Here is a 17,356-nt window from a genome sequence, read left to right as displayed (position 1 = left end):
ATAGATAACATAACAAATGTTTAAACTGAGAAATTTTACAATTTTATGCACAAAATGATTTGACGCCTGCTACAGGTCTCAAAATAGTTGGCACGGGGGCAACAAATGGCTGAAAAAGCAAGACATTTTGAAAAGATTCAGCTGGAAGAACATCTAGCAACTAATTAAGTTAATTGATATCAGGTCTGTAACATGATTAGCTATAAAAGGGATGTCTTAGAGAGGCAGAGTCTCTCAGAAGTAAAGATGGGCAGAGGCTCTCCAATCTGTGAAAGAGTGCGTAAAAAGTGGAATACTTTAAAATCAATGTTCCTCAACGTCAAATTGCAAAGGCTTTGCAAATCATCTGCAGTGCATAACATCATCAAAAGATTCAGAGAAACTGGAGAAATCTCTGTGCGTAAGGGACAAGGCCGAAGACCTTTATTGGATGCCTGTGGTCTTCAGGCCCTCAGACGACACTGCATCACTCATCAGCATGATTGTGTCAATGACATTACTAAATGGGCCTAGGAATACTTCCAGAAACCACTGTCGGTAAACACAATCCGGCGTGCCATCTGCAGATGCCAGATAAAGCTCTATCATGCAAAAAGGAAGCCATATGTAAACATGGTCCAGAAGCGCCGTCGTGTCCTGTGGGCCAAGGCTCATTTAGAATGGACTGTTTCAAAGTGGAAAAGTGTTCTATGGTCAGACGAGTCCAAATTTGACATTCTTGTTGGAAATCACAGACGCCGTGTCCTCCGGGCTAAAGAGGAGGGAGACCTTCCAGCGTGTCAGTTCAAAAGCCAGCATCTCTGATGGTATGGGGGTGCATAAGTGCATACGGTGTGGGCAGCTTGCATGCTTTGGAAGGCACTGTGAATGCTGAAAGGTATATAAAGGTTTTAGAGCAACATTAAACAAAAAATACGTCAAAGACAACCATGAACTCTTCAGCAGCTGGAAACCTATATCAGGCAAGAATGGGACCAAATTCCAACACCAAAACTCCAGAAACTCATGAACCTCGATGCCCAGACGTCTTCAAACTGTTTTGAAAAGAAGAGGAGATGCTACACCATGGTAAACATGCCCCCGTCCCAGCTATTTTGAGACCTGTAGCAGGCATCAAATTTGAAATAAACTCATTTAGTGAATAAAAGTGTAAAATTTCTCAGTTTAAACATTTGTTATGTTATCTATGTTCTATTGTGAATAAAATATTGACTCGTGTGATTAAAGTCTTTTAGTTTTCATTTTATTCAAATTTAAAAAACGTCCCAACTTTTCTGGAATTTGGGTTGTAAAATAACACTGCGTACCACTGAATTAATGAAAATTAATGCGCATTGCAGCTGATTTACCACAAATATGCATAATCAATTATTCCCTATTAAATGAAACATTTTTTTCATTAGAGTAATCTGTACTGGGGAATATTAGGCCCTGTTTACACCTGGTATTAAGAAGCATTTTTGTCAATCTGATCACAAGAGGACGACCCTAAATGTAAACGGGGTATACAACGTTTTGAACTTGTCCACTTTCGACCACTTCGGTAGTCAAAAGCGCATTTGACCAGATTGCTTTCATAGTGTAGATGCTCGAATGTGTTCGAACAGCCAGTAAAGACCTTCTACTCTCTGCGAACCGAAATGTACCATTCCTGATTTCTAACACACACTCATAGCGTTCAGCGTGGCCTTGCACCTATCAGAGCAGAAACGAAAGCTGCTGCTCTCCGTGTTTTTCCATTGTCTCCTTTCACGTACATATGTAGATTGCGTCCATTAGATCGAAAGATCTGAAAAAGCCCATCCTCCCCTTGGAGAAATCAGGACAGAAGTGGTCGAAAGTGGACAAAAGAGACGGATTAAAACACCAGGTGTAAACTGGTATATGTCTCCCTAGTCTATTTGTGATCCGATCAACCAAAACGCATCTTAATACCAGGTGGAAACAGGGTCTTAAGCAAAAAGACTAAGGACATTTATTAAGAAAGTTAATATTGTGTTGTCTTTAACAGAATGTATTTTGTTTCCACCAATGAGAACAGGGCTTTTGTTTTGTGTTGTAGTGGACATCTGGTCGGTGGGCTGCATAATGGCTGAGCTCCTCACAGGACGGACCCTGTTTCCCGGCACTGATCGTATCCTTCCCTCTTCATTCAACCCCAGCACAAAATCTCTCTTTCTGGAAATACCCCTTTAGCAATGTGACATTTTTGGCATGTATTGCCCTAGCCCTCCTCCCTCTCTGTAAGTGTGAAAAAAAACACCTACGCGTGTCAGCCGGTTCTAATTCATAGAGAGAGGCAGTGATCCTAAGGGGAATGAGTCAGCTGGTGTCGGCCCGCTGCCTCCCAGTGAGTCACACTGCCTGATGGTCCTGTTGACAAAAAACATGAACTCTGCTCAGTCTTAAAGCACAAAGATTCTAGAGCAGTGTGGGGAATCTTAATGCAGTGCTGCTTCACGAGGTCGTTGAATCAAACCCCCTGTGAAAAATACAACACACTCACACATTTGGGCCACATTAATGGGGTCTTGGCCTTTCTAGAAAGGAAGTGTGATCTGCATTTCAAGGAAGTCTGTGAAAGAATAGATTAGGATAAGTAAGTAGTAATTATTTGGTTGTCAAAACATGCAGATAAATCTGCTTTCTGTGTGCATTTGTCTTTTAGTGTGTACATGATAATTTCTCCAACTTGGGTTTAGATGTGTAAAATAGCATTAATGAATATTAGTTAACTCAATTTGTGTGTTTTTGAGTGTCAGGTTATACATTCATAAATGTACAGTGTTTTCTAACAACAGATATATTACAGAAATAGTTAAATAGTTCGGGCAGAAATAAACATATTATTTGTCACAGAGGTTTGAAGCAACATGAGGGTGTGTAAATGATCATTTTAATTTTTTGCTAAACTACTCCTTTAAATCCACACACAGATTTTAAAGCACACAATACACACGTGGGGTTTGATGCACTCAAGCTTACGTGTGTGAGCTGCATGTTGACTTGCTGCATTTGTTCTTGTTTCTAACTGGACTGCATTAATGAACTGCCCCGATCGGCAATCTACTTGCTTGCAAACACTTCTTAGTCTTCAAACAATGATACCTCTCTACCTTCCTCAAATTTTCACTTACCTTTTGATGGTTGTATGTGCTGTTCAGTAACATCCACCTGTGCCGGATTTGAATAGAAGTCAGTGTGGATCTGGACATGTGTAGAATTAGTCCACTTTACTGTAGCTCACACCTGTTTCTCACACTCCGTTGTTAATCATATTCACACGCTCTCAGTGACTGCATTTACATGCATAAGAATATTCCCATGTCAATAAGAATTTGGTCATATTCCAATTATGTAAGCAACCATTTTTGATAATGTAAGAATAATCTGATTTTGTAAAATTAATCTAAACGCATTTACCATAACCAAATTAAGACAATATTCTGGTTTCTAGAAATCTGAATTAAGCAGGTGGCAAATGCCTGTATTAATACGATTTTTGGGTCATGTAAACTTTGAAAAATCCACCATAACCGAAAAATTAATTTATTGCTTTTTTCCATCTTCTAAGGACACCAATAATACAATTTCATGAATTTTTTTTTTTTTTATAAAAAACATGACTATAAATTATCAATACAACCAAAACTTTGCTGAAAAACCTGTTGTACACAATCTGCTTCATGCCTTCTGTCCTCTGATTGATAAGTCATACTTTTTTTTATTAAGTAAAGTCTTTTTTTGCTCAGAAATCTTTAATGATTTTTATAAAGTAAATGTAAGATAAACATTTATTGTACTGAAGCAACTTGGGTTTACTTCATTATTCATACACTATTTTTTAATGTTAAAAATTAAAATTTCTTTTGACATTTTTTTTCATGTCAATGTAAATATGATGTATAAATATGATACTCAAAAAACACATATGCATGCATCCAGTATATATACAAATTTGCATGTGTTTTTTGTTCAGTACACACACACACACACACACACACAGGTTTGTTTTGCTATCAAAGGCGTAATGGTTTTTACCTAAAGCCTGCCTGTTCAGACCGTAATACAAAAATGTGATTGTCCACATTCAAGCATTTCATACAATGCGCTTTAACAGCTTGCACTTTTTGTGACCTAAATATGATGTTCATTTACAATAATAAATCCTAAAATTCAGCATTAGTAACTTAATTTTCAGTCACACGCACACTCAAGCTCTGAGGAACTCCTGTTCTTGAATCATTTTGAGTCAGACCTGTGAATGTAGTGAGTCTTTAACTGAAGACTCACTTTGACCGGATCGTTTGAACCAATGAGTGGCTGATCGAGAACAGATGTAATCGGATCGGTCCAATTCATGAATGAATCATTCAGTGCGATTTGCGAACTGATTTAGGTTCATTGAAAAGAATCAGCTCATTCACAGACACCACTATCATATCTCTGAGCGGATGACGATTTCTTCAGTTCAAAATAACGAGGAACGACATGTTTTTTATGAAATGTAGCGGAGTAAAAAGTACAATATTATGCTTTGGAATGTGAAGTAAAAGTTTTCCAAAATAAAAATAATCTAATAAAGTACAGATACTTGAAAACAAAGTAAAAATGCTTTGTTACTGTCCACCACTGTCCACTAGAATATGGAGCTTAATCGGAAAATGATGTGCATGTAAACGCAGTCTGTGTCATGCATAGGGTCATGTACAGTGGCCCGTAAAGCTCCTTGATAGCACTTTAGACTGCTTTGATTGTGTAGTACATTCAGGGTCATTGCATCCCATCACAAAGCATAAAGCCTGACATGCTGTTGCATTAACTCATTTTGTGTGCTGCTTAATGCAAGTGTAATTCAGCAGTGTTGGGAAAATTACAATGTGTTCAATGTTGTGTTACTCCCTAAAAAAGTAACTAATTGTGTTACTTTTTATGTAAAGTAATGTGTTATGTTACTTTTGCGTTACTTTTTCTTACCTGGGCTGGGCTTGCTTGCTTGTTTTAAAAAAAAAAAAAAAAAAAAAAGTTCTATTTTTAGTAAACGTAAAGGCCCTTTCACACTAAGGGCCCTATCATACACCTGGCGTAATGCAGCGCCAGGCACAACACAAGTGTTTTTTGCTAGTTTCAGCCTGACGCAGTTATCATTTTCACGTCCAGCGCCCACGTTGTTTAAATAGCAAATGCACTCGCCCCCATCTGTTCGCCCATTGGCGTGCTGGTTTGAGAACGAGGTGTGTTCAGGTGCATTGTTGGCGTGTTGCTATTTTGAGGCAACTGAAAACGACTGCGCCATTGACCAACTGAAACCTGCTCTAAAGTCAATAGCACAGTATTTTTTTTGTTATTTAAAGGGCGCGTTAGTAATATGCGCCTATAGGTGGGTGCACAACACGTGTACACTCTGCTTGTTACACACACAGGGACGCGCAGCAGCACACAAACATGCCAAATATTAAAAATAAAAGGATTCCTCTTTGGAGAAGCGTTCAGTCTTTCCGCTTGCAAATTCCGCCATGTAAATAGCGAATCCGCCATGGTGCAAACGCACCTGGATTTTAAAGGTAATGGGAAATGACACTCTGATTGGTTTATTGCATGTTACACCCAAAACACACCCATGACTCATTAAGAGACTAGGGACAAGCGTTTTGGACTATGTGCCTGGTGTGCTGACCATTTTTTCCGTCGTTAAACTAGCAAAAGTGGATTCAGATGCATCCTAAGTGCACCTGCACCATGCGCTTAGATCGTTAAAATAGAGCCTTAAAATTGAAATGAATAAGGCTCAGGCTGAAGGAAATGCAAAATCACAAACCTTTCAGCTGTGCTTTCAGATGTTTAACTAAAGTCATTTTTGGTTATTAGTATGATTGAATTGGATCATCGAAGATCAGCAGCGAAGACATTGGTTAATAAAGTGAGATTAAATACATAAAGTATATTTGTCTAATTTAACATTTACTTATTACAGGTTTGCGTAGTATTCTGAATTTGCATTTTACTGTTTTTATTCATTTTGAGGAATACTGATTCTGTTTTTGTGCAAGTGAGATGAGTAAATGCCTGCAATAACCTTCATGTTCACAGCGCACACAACTGCTCTGTACTTACTTCCGATTTCTCTCAACATGGGGACAGGAGAGCTGTCAGTCAATAAATTGGGAAACAAAGTAACTTGTGTTACTTATTTGGAAAAAAAAAAAAAAAACCTCAGATATTATGTTGTGAATTTAAAAGCAATGCGTTGCTTTACTAGTTACTTGAAAAAAGTAATCTGATTACGTAACTCACGTTACTTTTAATGCGTTACCCCCAACGCTTTAATTTGGTCAGGTAAGTGTGCTAGCTTAGTTCTGCTATGCTGACTTACTCAATGAAACAACTGAAGTAATGAATCAATGAAACAATTTAATTTAAACAGTCTTGTAAGCTGCATACATTATTGCAGAATGCATGTTGGCTTTGAACCAATCATGGCTCAGTTTTATTTCTTCCTTTATCCCATTTTCCTGTGCAGTTTTTATTCTTTAGTTTAAAAATTCCTTTTATTGTTTTTTTCCCTCCAGTCCCTGCTTTCATAGTCACCCCATTCCCTGCATTTTCCTTTATTTTGCTCTTAAAGATATTGATCAGTTGAAGCTTATCTTGATGCTCGTCGGAACCCCAGGGCCAGAGCTCTTGATGAAAATCTCTTCGGAGTCTGTGAGTTTTTCTGTTCTGCCTGAGTTTGACTCCCTCTGTTTCGCAATGACGGCCTGACGCTCTGTTCTGCTTGCTTCATTCACCCTGATCACACTTCATGAATGTCGCATCATTTTTTTCCCCCCCTTTTTCACTGGCATGAACCACTAGTTATGCAATCTCCTTAAAATAGTCAGCAGTAGTCAGACAGCTGGCAGATGAATTTGCGAAATCAACCCATGATTACGAGTGTGTACGAATGGCTTTCTCAATTCTCGCTCTCCTGTGTCCTGCACTTCCTATTGTATTTCCTGTCTTCCTTAATCCTGATTAACATGGGGTGCATGCACTGCAAAAAAATGAATTTTTGTCTTTTTCTCCAGTACCAATATCTAAACACTCTCTAATCATGATACATTTACTTGAGAAATGTACCTAAATGAAGCTTGTGCTTAATTTTATTTTTCTGACCCCATTGACAGATATTGTTTTAAGCACATTTTGACATTTTTGACTCTTTAAGTTGCCACTAAATGGAAGTTGCGATCGTGGTTTTTTCCTACTGTGACGTATATAGTGAAACGGCTTCTTAAACAAAAACAAATGTAAGAGATGTCGCTGCAAGAGGGAGGGGAAGTGGTTTTGATTATAAGGCACGTGAATTTTATAAAAAAATAATGTATACGTATAAATCATTTATAATAAATACTGTAATATTTTATAAAAATTAAGATTTCATGGTGAGTACCTCAGTTTGCTTTTCAAGTAAATGAATCATGATTTAAGAATGTTTAGATATTTGTACAGGAAAACAAGACAAACATTTTAACTAAGAAAATCATTTTTGCAGTGCGGGTTTAATCTAATATGGCGTGCCTTTGTTTTCCCCCTCCTCTTCTTCCTGTCCTGTTTTTCCCCTCTCAAATAATCTCGGCATCAAGCCGCAACGTAAAGCAGCCGAAGATCGCAGCAGCTGTATTGTTATCCTGTCTTTTCCACTCATATTTGTGAGTGTCTTTTAACCGTACACCCCTTGACCTGGGTTCCCAAGATATAAACCAGCTTCAGCAGATAATGCGACTGACGGGAACCCCGCCGGCCTCTCTAATAAGCAGGATGCCGAGCCACGAGGTGAGCACGGACCCTCTCCAAACTCATCAACGGCTGGCCGTAGAATGTCGCAGAAAATCCTCCAGACCTGGCCGCTCTGGAATGAGTGACTAAGTTTCCCCATGTGACTCTTTTCTATTTGCCCTGGGTCATTTTTAATTTTCCAAACCACTCCCAACGTTCCCAACTACTTCCTGCTTTTCATTTTATACCTAACCTTTCATATATACCTGATTTCTGCCCACAGTACTGAGCTTTTAGGCGAATGCCGCCTCTCATTTTAAACCCAGGCATGCTTTAGACTGCTCTAACATACAATGTTGAATGTTCCATGTAGTCAACAATAGACACAGTGTTTGTTTAACATGGAGTAGCGCTGGTCTGTATTGTCTGAGGTTCGCTGGAAAACACCAGGTCCTGATCGAGTTTTCAACCAAAATATTATGTGTTTGTGGCCTCTGGTTTATAGAAAAACAGAAAATGGCACCAAAAAGTATTCAGGCATTTAAGCCACACTTAAAAATATCTGAATGTCATTGCATTAGATATAAAATATCAGTACCCGGGTTTCCATTACAGATTTGTGCAAAACTTTTGCAATATTTTCTAAATGTTAATTAAAAAAATGATTGCAAAATGACAGTGTTTCCATTAACTGATGTTATGTAACTTAAGCGAAATTTTTTTCTTATCGCGATAAGTCATTCCAAAAATTCATGGCAACGGATGTTAGTAGGTTTAAGTATATCGCAGCCACTGTACTAGCCATTATTTTTAATCGAAGGAGACGTAGGCGTGTTACCCAAGCATTAATGGCAAGCATTAAAGCACCTACTTCGGAGCGGCCACGTATGAAGTGTTACTGGGTGTTTCTCCCTCATATCTGCTTCAAGGTCCTTTTCCTTGTTGCTTCAATTTCCTTGTTGTTTTGAATCCAGTATTCCTGTAATTTGTCTTTTATGAGTTTAATAATCTCTGTCTCGTCTTCTGTACAAATATACCGTGCCATTTTTAAAGAATGATCGACTTTTATGTACACCAGGTGACCTGTAAATGCGGAAAACTGTTTCCATTGCAGTTTTGCAAAATATTCCTTTTTCGAATTGCCTGAAAAACCACCTGATGCGAGTGTAAAAACATTTTTTTCGATATATGCAAGTTTTTGCAAAAATGACGTTTCCATTGGGCATATTTTTAATTCGCAGTTTGAAGGGTAATGGAAACCCAGCTAGTGACATTAATGTATTTTAGTGTGGCTTAATTGTGTGCAAAATATTTTAGAGCAACAACTGTATATTAAGATAATTCTTAATCTCAGTAGAGCGCTGCAGTGATTATGTATTTTTGTAGTCCATCCTGCAAGTTTGCATCACCCTGGTATACTTCACAAAAAAAAGAAAGAAAAAAACAGTAGGTTTTGGAAAATAAGCTCTGTGACCAACAAAAGTTCATAATTCTTACGTTTTGTTCACCATGAGAATGAACACAACTTGAATTTTGAAGCCTAAATACAATCGGCAGAAGTAAAAAGCTAAACATAGGCTATAAACAAACTACACCATGTACACATGACTTCAACATCACCATCACTAAGCTTCCGACAACTTTTTTTTTATATCCCAGACAACCTCTGTGGTCCCATTTAGACATTTGTTAGCAATCGCCTTTTACAAGACAAGTAAAAGCTTTAAAAAAAAATCACAAGTGGGCTTTTAGTGATATATTTTATGTTGTAAAATAAAACATAAAATTTATCTCGAGCTTGTGTTCATCACAGACCTTATGTCAGGCATTTAACCAAAAACCTGTTGACTTCAGGACAATGAGACTGGAACTGCTAAAATGCAACTTGTTTCTGGGTTTTGGCCTTCAAAAATGCATTTTTCCTTCAACGCTCTACGTTCTCATGCTTTTTTCTTAGCCATCTTTGTTTGCTTTACTTTATCCTCCTTATTTTTGCCCTTATTTTGACTCTTTATTAATAATTGTGTAATCCATTAATGTTATTTTTTTTATCAACAGGCAAGGAACTACATCAATTCCCTTCCTCATATGCCCAAAAGGAACTTCGCAGATGTGTTTATTGGTGCAAATCCATTAGGTAACAATTCTGCCTTTCTATACCACCTTTTGGCCTGACGAAAACCCCTTTTCTACTGAAACTCATATCCAGACATCTTTCAGAACCGCCCCACATGACTTGAGCACCGAACAATAGGGGTCTCAGTGGGGTGCTAGGGGATCCCTGGAACATATATGAAATGTATTTTTAAGCATAGGTGTAATTTGCAGATGGGACGTCCCCACCACTTTTTGAAACATCTCGCGGCACGGATGTATCAAAGGAAGTATCTTCAGCTGACTAGCAGAGTATTCATTTAGTTTGTTTGTTAAATAAGAGGTGATCTGGCACTGGAATGTGTTGTTTTTTAAATCATGCTGAGCGCTTGTCGCTGTTATCAGTGCTGGAAGACAACAGTGTTCTCTTGTGGCTCATGCACAGACTTCACACAGATGAGCGCTTTAGTCTATTGCTTAACATTGTTGTGGAAATCACAAAATAATATGCACACAAACGTGTCCATGCTCTTGATATACAATCACTGATGAACATCATTGGTTTTAGTGAGGGAAAAAAATAAACTATATGAGGGCGGATTAGAACCCAGAACCTCTGACACGCTCAACAAAAGTTCTACCACCGGACCATTAGAGCACATGAGCCTTGTTTGCGGATCTATGTATTTATTCACTGATGTGAAAGAATTTCGGGACTAACAACATATTGTATTATATAGATGTAAGGATGAAACTATCACATTAATCGAGTTCTATGTTGATAAATTAAACTCGGTGTACTCTTGAAATTGATTTCTGGAAATCTTAATGTTATTTTTTTCTGCAATTGTTATTGTACATGATATAGCACATGATATAGAACTTTGTGTTTCAGCTGTGGACCTGCTGGAGAAGATGCTGGTTCTAGACACAGATAAACGGATCACTGCGTCACAGGCTCTCGCGCACCCGTACTTTGCCCAGTATCACGACCCAGATGACGAGCCCGAGGCAGAGCCGTACGACCAGAGCTTCGAGAGTCGCGATCTAGAGATCGACGAGTGGAAACGTAAGTCTGTGCATTAGATTTCTCAGAGATTAAATTTTACTGACTGATCTCTCTGTGATGTAACGGTTGTTCTTGTTGCTAGCACTTTCAACAACGTGTCTTTGCCCGCAGGACTCACGTACGAGGAAGTGGTCAGCTTCGAGCCTCCCATGTTCGACGGAGATGAGATGGAGTCATGAGGAGAATCAGGACCTACAGGACCTTCATCCGTACAGGAAAATGACATTCAAGTGCCTGCCATCATCAAGTGCTGGCTTCCCCGTGTTCTTATCCATGCCTTCATACACGCTCTGTCAAAATAAGAGAAAAAAACATGCAATCTTTCCAAAAGGACACAGAGAATGTAATGTTTTAATCCCCAGTAAAATGGACTACTTTTTTGGCCAGAACACTTACAATTAGAGAAAACTGCACATTCTCATATCAAATTCATATCAGCTTTGTAAACTCACAGTTGCATTTATTATTCTATCTCTGGGGAAGTGAAACATTTACCTCCAAACTCCGCTTGTAGCCTATACAATATATAAAGGCCAGAAAAACTCTGTACTGTCAGAATACTAAGTTTTAGGTATGTAAATAAAAATGGCACAGCTGTACATAAATGATAATAATGTGCACCAACAGTTTTATTTAGTATTTGCAGCAAAGCACAGAATGTGACCTGCATTATAAATAGCAAATGAACGAACTAAAGAGTGAATCCGAACACCTAAAGAGAATGTAATTACTATTTAGTGCTGTGTGTCGAATGTAAACAGAAGAGTGTTCAGCTGCATCAATAACAGATGACAGGAACAGTGATAAATATGAATACATGCAGACATGCTTGTTCTGAAATGCATACTGGAAAATATTTAGAAAAAAACACACATGTGGTGCTCAGTGCGAATGTGAAATTCCTCACGATTTTTTACATTACAAATGTCATGAATCCTCTAGAACATGTCAACCCAGAATCAGAAGAAAAAAATGTTAAATATATAAAAAAACAGGCTATTTTGAGAGCCATTATATTATTAATATATATTATTACCGTAATGCAAAAATTTTCCCAATTTTCATTGCTGTAATGCAGAGAAAAAATTGTGATTTATTATTTCAATGGTATTTTTTTTTTTTTTTGTCCATCATGATATTTGTTATAATGCTTTTATTTAATAAAATGAAAAAATCCTGTAATACTGTATTACAGTAATGAGACCCGGCATTGAGAATAATGTTTTTTTTTTTTTTTTTTTTAAATCACGAAAATCATGTCAGAATGCAAAAGGTTTTAAAAATATGCTTCCTTTTTATATATTAAAAATGTATTTTAATTTTATTTTTGGGTGAAATGTGATTTGGACATGTTTTTGACTGGTTTTGTGCAATCCATCCTTTTTATCAGCCTGATTTTTTCCCAGAGTTAACGCCATGTTAAAGGGCAGCTGATCCTCTGGCTAGACTAGAGCGTAGTTTCTCCCCTCATTCTTTCACCGCCATTTCATTAATTTATTATTTGTGTAAATTGAGAGAAATGGATTTAAAAGGGGATGAGGGTGTTAACAGTAAGTGTATGTCAACAGGAAAAACTCTACCAGCGAGAGACAGTTGCTTCATGGTCCACAATAAAATAATTCCCCTTTATTTTTGCTTGCCCTGGGAAAGACATACAGTACAGCCCGGAAGTTCATGTTTGCAAAAATGAAAAAACCTGAGCCAATACTCTGCTATTCCATTGAGTGCGATGATCTTAATTTAACAGCCCAGACTAGAAGACTGTCATCAGGAATGTTTTCTCAAGCGTTAACTTATTGTATAAGATTATTTTTAAGGTGTTTTCTTTTTCACTGTATATTATCACTTAATTTTATTCAGCAATATTTCCTCTGTTGAGCATGTGTTGTTATATGTGAGGGGCGTGTGTTTGTTTCTGAAGAGTGGAGAATCAAGCAGCAAAATCCATTAAACGTCGCATGGAACCGTTTTACATAGAAAAGAGATCATTGTATCACTTTTTTGTGCATATAACCAGTTTTTCTTTAGTCACCCATAAGTTATGTGGTCTGTGAACAACCACTGCTATTCAGAAATAAAGGCAAATATTTTTCACAGCACTCATTCTTTTGAATTTCTTTTGCACATAACGGTGAGTTAATGTTTTATATTTTAAAGCAATATTTAAATACATCATTTTAAAGGGGATAATGTAGAGTTGCATCAGTGCAAACAGATATTTTTGAAAAACACTGCCACCAAGTGGTAATTTCTCATGGTACACAATCAAAATTTCTGTGAGGTGTGGAATACTGTTACATAATAAATATGTATTGAAGATTACCACAAACCATTTACTCTTTTCACATTTCCGGGTTTCTAAGAAGCGGAAGTCGTCATAGTTGGGTAAACTTCTATAGTGGTGAATGAGAAACTACATTAAATATATATTTTTAGTGTTCACATTTGATCAGATAGCAAAAGAAAAACCCCACAATAGTGTTTTCAAAAATTTCAAAAGATAAAAAAATAGATTGATCACGGCAGTCAGAAAAGAGAAAGATGTCAACTTTACCGTCACTCCCACAGCAGCTGTAAACATTATCACAGCAGCATTAACTAGTTTTTTTTTTTTTTTAATTTGATGCAAAGGTAATATAATACTAAGTATAGTGTTATAAATGTACATACTTGAAAAAATAAAATAAAATATAAAAAAACTTTGCAGGATTTACGAAGCTGGTGGCCGTTAAAACGCGTCATCACAGTCTGTGGTAAAGGTCACTGACACATCTGACACCATAGACATTATAATACACAACCTCTCGTGACACCAAAAGTAAACTCAAAAAATTGAGTAAAATAATAGCAAATTTGTCTTTGCTACAAAAATCATCTTCTCGCTGCTGTAGCCCAGGAAAAAAGATACAATTAACCGAACACATTTGTGACAACGTGCCCCAATAGCATAACATGCACGTGGGGTAAGTTGTCACAAAGGGAAACTGCACTGATATTGATTTTAGAAGAATGTTTTTGTCTGAATTACGAAAAAATACTGTAGAATTTTTTCCCCCACAACATATCTGTATTTAAAATGTATTATTGACTATTTAATGGCTTTTGTTTATTTAAAACAACAAACCTAACTCGACTTTTGACTCAAAACCTTGTGACAGCTTCTCTATGCGCCACTCGTGTCGTATGTACATAATGTGGGTGTGATACTGTACTTCTGTTGTTCGGTTCAGTTGTTGTTTGGCAAGTTTTGTGCGCATGCGCGGACCGTTGCATGTGAGTGAATCTGAGCACTTAGCCGCCGGTACAGCATGGAAAGGAAAGGTGAGCATAAAAACGACTTAACTACTGTCTTCCAAAACAGTCTGTACCAACAGCACGCATATAAATATAAATAAACATCGCACCAGCCTGAATCATATCCGTGTTGTGAACAGGCGCGACATGAGAGGTGCTAGTGTGTGCTGACAGAGACAAAAGCCCATGTGTGTTTAGCTGCTGCTAATATAACAGTACTGCAGCTTTACATGAACATCTGCTCATATTAGACTGAATATCAGGAACGTGGACGTTTGTTGATTAGTTAGGGATATTTGTAGCGCGTTTCTGATTGTAGTTGCTGTTTGTTGTAGTTATTATAGTCGTGTGTTTTCTTGCAGCCTCGTTCGTGTGAGCTTCTGCTAGCTGAACTTTCTTGTTTTGGCTCGACTTTAAAAAAAAATTACGATATGTTTATCGTAAATATGTTCATTTTAATGAAAGTAAATCAGTGGTGTGTTATTGAAAACTCTCGTGTTTATGTTGTTTGTGTTAACAAAATGCTAACAGCACAAACTGATAAAGCCGTCAAAACTTACAAATGAATCAATTAAAATATTTTGCTAATACTGCCTTAATACTAAATTACTGACTACTGTAAAACTGCAATGAAATATTAGGGAATATGGGAATGATATGATTAAGGTTTTCAAATATTTTTTTTATCGTTTGTTTCATATCTATTGTTGATGACAGTTTTGGCTCATATGAAGTCAGTCATCACTGTATTATCTGCAAATTGGTAGTGTTTATCTTGAAAACCAGGTAACACTTTATTTTCAATGATCCACTTTCTACTAACTATAAGTAATTTTGCAACTACATGTCAACTAGCAGTCATTTGAGTATTCGTAGACTATATGCTTAATATCTGCCAACACTTTATTTTGATGCTCCTCAACAGATATTCACTGACTATAAGTAACTTTGCAACTACGACAACTTATTCTACTAACCCTAACCATAACAGTGTAGTAATACTGTAATTAGAGTAGCTGCGAATTAATGAAAGTTAGTTGACATGTATTTGAAAAGTTACTCGTAGTTCGTAGAATGTCTGAAGTGGACTATCACAATAAAGTGTAACCGAAAACTATGATTACTACGGTTTGGTAATGGTTTTGTGTCCCATAACATAAAAGATATATTAATTTCAGCTGTAATATACATAGAAGACTAACATATTTACTTGCAGAAACGTTTACCACATAATTTATGAAAAGTGCTCAAATAAATTCTTCTGTTCTCTGACAGTACTTGCACTTCAGGCGAGGAAGAAAAGGACCAAAACCAAGAAACCCAGCAAAAAGTGAGTAAATCGAGTTTGGACTGGGTATATTGTTCAATATTAGGTCATGAAAGGACTCCAAAGGAGGTCTGAACATGATTCAGAAACATCAGTGGGTAGAGAGTGCTGCGGTGGTGGAAACAATTCTAATAATTTTAATGAATTTACAAAGACTTTTTAAATTTGTTAAGAGGTATGAAAAATCTGAATCACTTTATTCACTCTAAGTTTAGCTAAAAAAAAAAAAAGCATAACGCATCCAGATTACAACAAGGTGACAAAGGCTGTTCTGTTTGAAGTCAATAGAGAAGATGCTTCTGTGTGCTGAATAAACTGCTTTTGAGTCGAATTTCAATATCTTAGAAATTGGGCGAACCCCAGTCAACTCTATATGCCATTTAAAAGCACAAACATTAAAACATCCAAAAAACACTAGAACAATGTTATATATTTTGTTGACTTGTGTATTGTCCCTAATGTTTCCAACAATGTTTAAATTCAGAGAAATCAGTAATTGTAACTATTGTAACGGCCCGTGTCATTGCGTCGCCTGTCAATGATGTCATATCTGCGTTACTTTTGATTTCCAGTTTTAATTTTGTGGAAATCATGGGAACTCCAAAGACGCTTTAATATATTGTGTTTTATTAGACAGGTGAGCAACTGTTTGGATACTTTTAATGGCAGAAAACTATTCATTGTTATATAGTTCAGCACGGTTAGTCTCATTGTTTGAATCTCTTATTTTCTTGATTTACCACGAGTACCATGTTTTTTCTGCCTCAGTCAAGTCAAGTCACCTTTATTTATATAGCGCTTTTTACAATGCAGATTGTGTCAAAGCAGCTTTACAGTGGTAACTGGTAAATAATTTTGGTAAGAAAATGGTGTCATTGTCCAGCTTAAATAAATTCAGTATTGATTCATTCCGTTGTAAAAATCAATAGTTATTAATTTAGTTAATTTATCTATATATCAGCACTGGAGAAAACAGTGATGTCATTGTTCAGCTCAGTTCAGTTCGCATACAATGGTGTCAATGTAGGCAGATCAAAAACATTGTTGAATATCAAGTGTCCCCAACTAAGCAAGCCAAAGGCAACAGCGGCAAGGAACCCAAACTCCAACAGGTGACATCAGGTGACAAACAAATGGATAAAATGGAGAAAAAAAACTTTGGGAGAAACCAGCCTCAGTCAGCGGGCCAGTTCTCCTCTGGCCAACAGCGAACAGTGAATAATTATGATTTAGGCAGCATTACAGGTCATAAGTCTGATTGGGATTGCAACAGTCAAAATATTTAATCCAGTTCCATCTAGTTGAAGATCGTATTCCTCAAGCCAGTATGGGACGGTTTGTTTGGAATCTGTGCCACTGGCTGTCGTGTCACTGAGGCCTTCACAGGGGATGGTCTAGTTGACACAATCTCTGCTGACACTTCAGGGATGCGTTGTCATCGTATCTAGGTGCAGGTCCTCAATCTCACCTGGATACGACCCGGATCGGGCTGACTACGGTAAACCTCGGGATAAACAGAGAGACTAATATTAGCATAGATTCCATTCTTCTTCTGATGCAACGAGTACGACTTCACAGTACAGAAACTAGCGACATGCAGCGAAAAAGTCGCTGGCGGCGTGAACGGGGCTTTAGAGTCTCTCCTTTGTGTCCAACTTCACCCTGGAGTCAGTGTTCATTTGTGAATCAGTGCTGCTGGATGAGCACAGTGTGCAGTCGTCGAAGAAGAGCGTGGAAAGAGCGATTCAAAAACAAGACGAGTAAACTTAGAAGCATGTCCTTCTTCATCATTTTTGATTCTTGTTCTCTTGATG

The 17,356-nt window shown here is 37.3% G+C and overlaps 2 protein-coding genes across 3 annotated transcripts in view; both read left to right on the top strand.

Moving 5' to 3' along the window:
* The window catches only part of mapk14b (mitogen-activated protein kinase 14b), a 39,016-nt gene extending 25,996 nt beyond the window's left edge, over positions 1 to 13,020 (top strand). The window contains exons 8-12 of one of the 2 annotated variants that reach the window (XM_051912082.1): positions 2,063 to 2,134; positions 6,626 to 6,705; positions 9,817 to 9,895; positions 10,748 to 10,921; positions 11,033 to 13,020. In XM_051912082.1, coding sequence (XP_051768042.1) covers positions 2,063 to 2,134; positions 6,626 to 6,705; positions 9,817 to 9,895; positions 10,748 to 10,921; positions 11,033 to 11,100 — 473 coding nt within the window. In that variant the 3' untranslated portion in view covers positions 11,101 to 13,020. Of the gene's footprint in view, positions 1 to 2,062; positions 2,135 to 6,625; positions 6,706 to 7,735; positions 7,816 to 9,816; positions 9,896 to 10,747; positions 10,922 to 11,032 lie in introns of both variants that reach the window. The other variant, XM_051912083.1, reaches the window with a different exon arrangement.
* A 1,083-nt stretch (positions 13,021 to 14,103) lies between these two features.
* The window catches only part of srpk1b (SRSF protein kinase 1b), a 48,597-nt gene continuing 45,344 nt past the window's right edge, over positions 14,104 to 17,356 (top strand). The window contains exons 1-2 of the mRNA XM_051911628.1: positions 14,104 to 14,242; positions 15,491 to 15,545. Of these exons, the coding sequence (XP_051767588.1) occupies positions 14,230 to 14,242; positions 15,491 to 15,545 (68 nt within the window). The 5' untranslated portion in view covers positions 14,104 to 14,229. The remainder of the gene's footprint in view (positions 14,243 to 15,490; positions 15,546 to 17,356) is intronic.

This window comes from Ctenopharyngodon idella, chromosome 11 (genome assembly GCF_019924925.1).
Source record: "Ctenopharyngodon idella isolate HZGC_01 chromosome 11, HZGC01, whole genome shotgun sequence".
In the NCBI taxonomy this organism is placed as follows: domain Eukaryota; kingdom Metazoa; phylum Chordata; class Actinopteri; order Cypriniformes; family Xenocyprididae; genus Ctenopharyngodon; species Ctenopharyngodon idella.
This window is presented reverse-complemented; position numbering and strand designations above follow the sequence as displayed.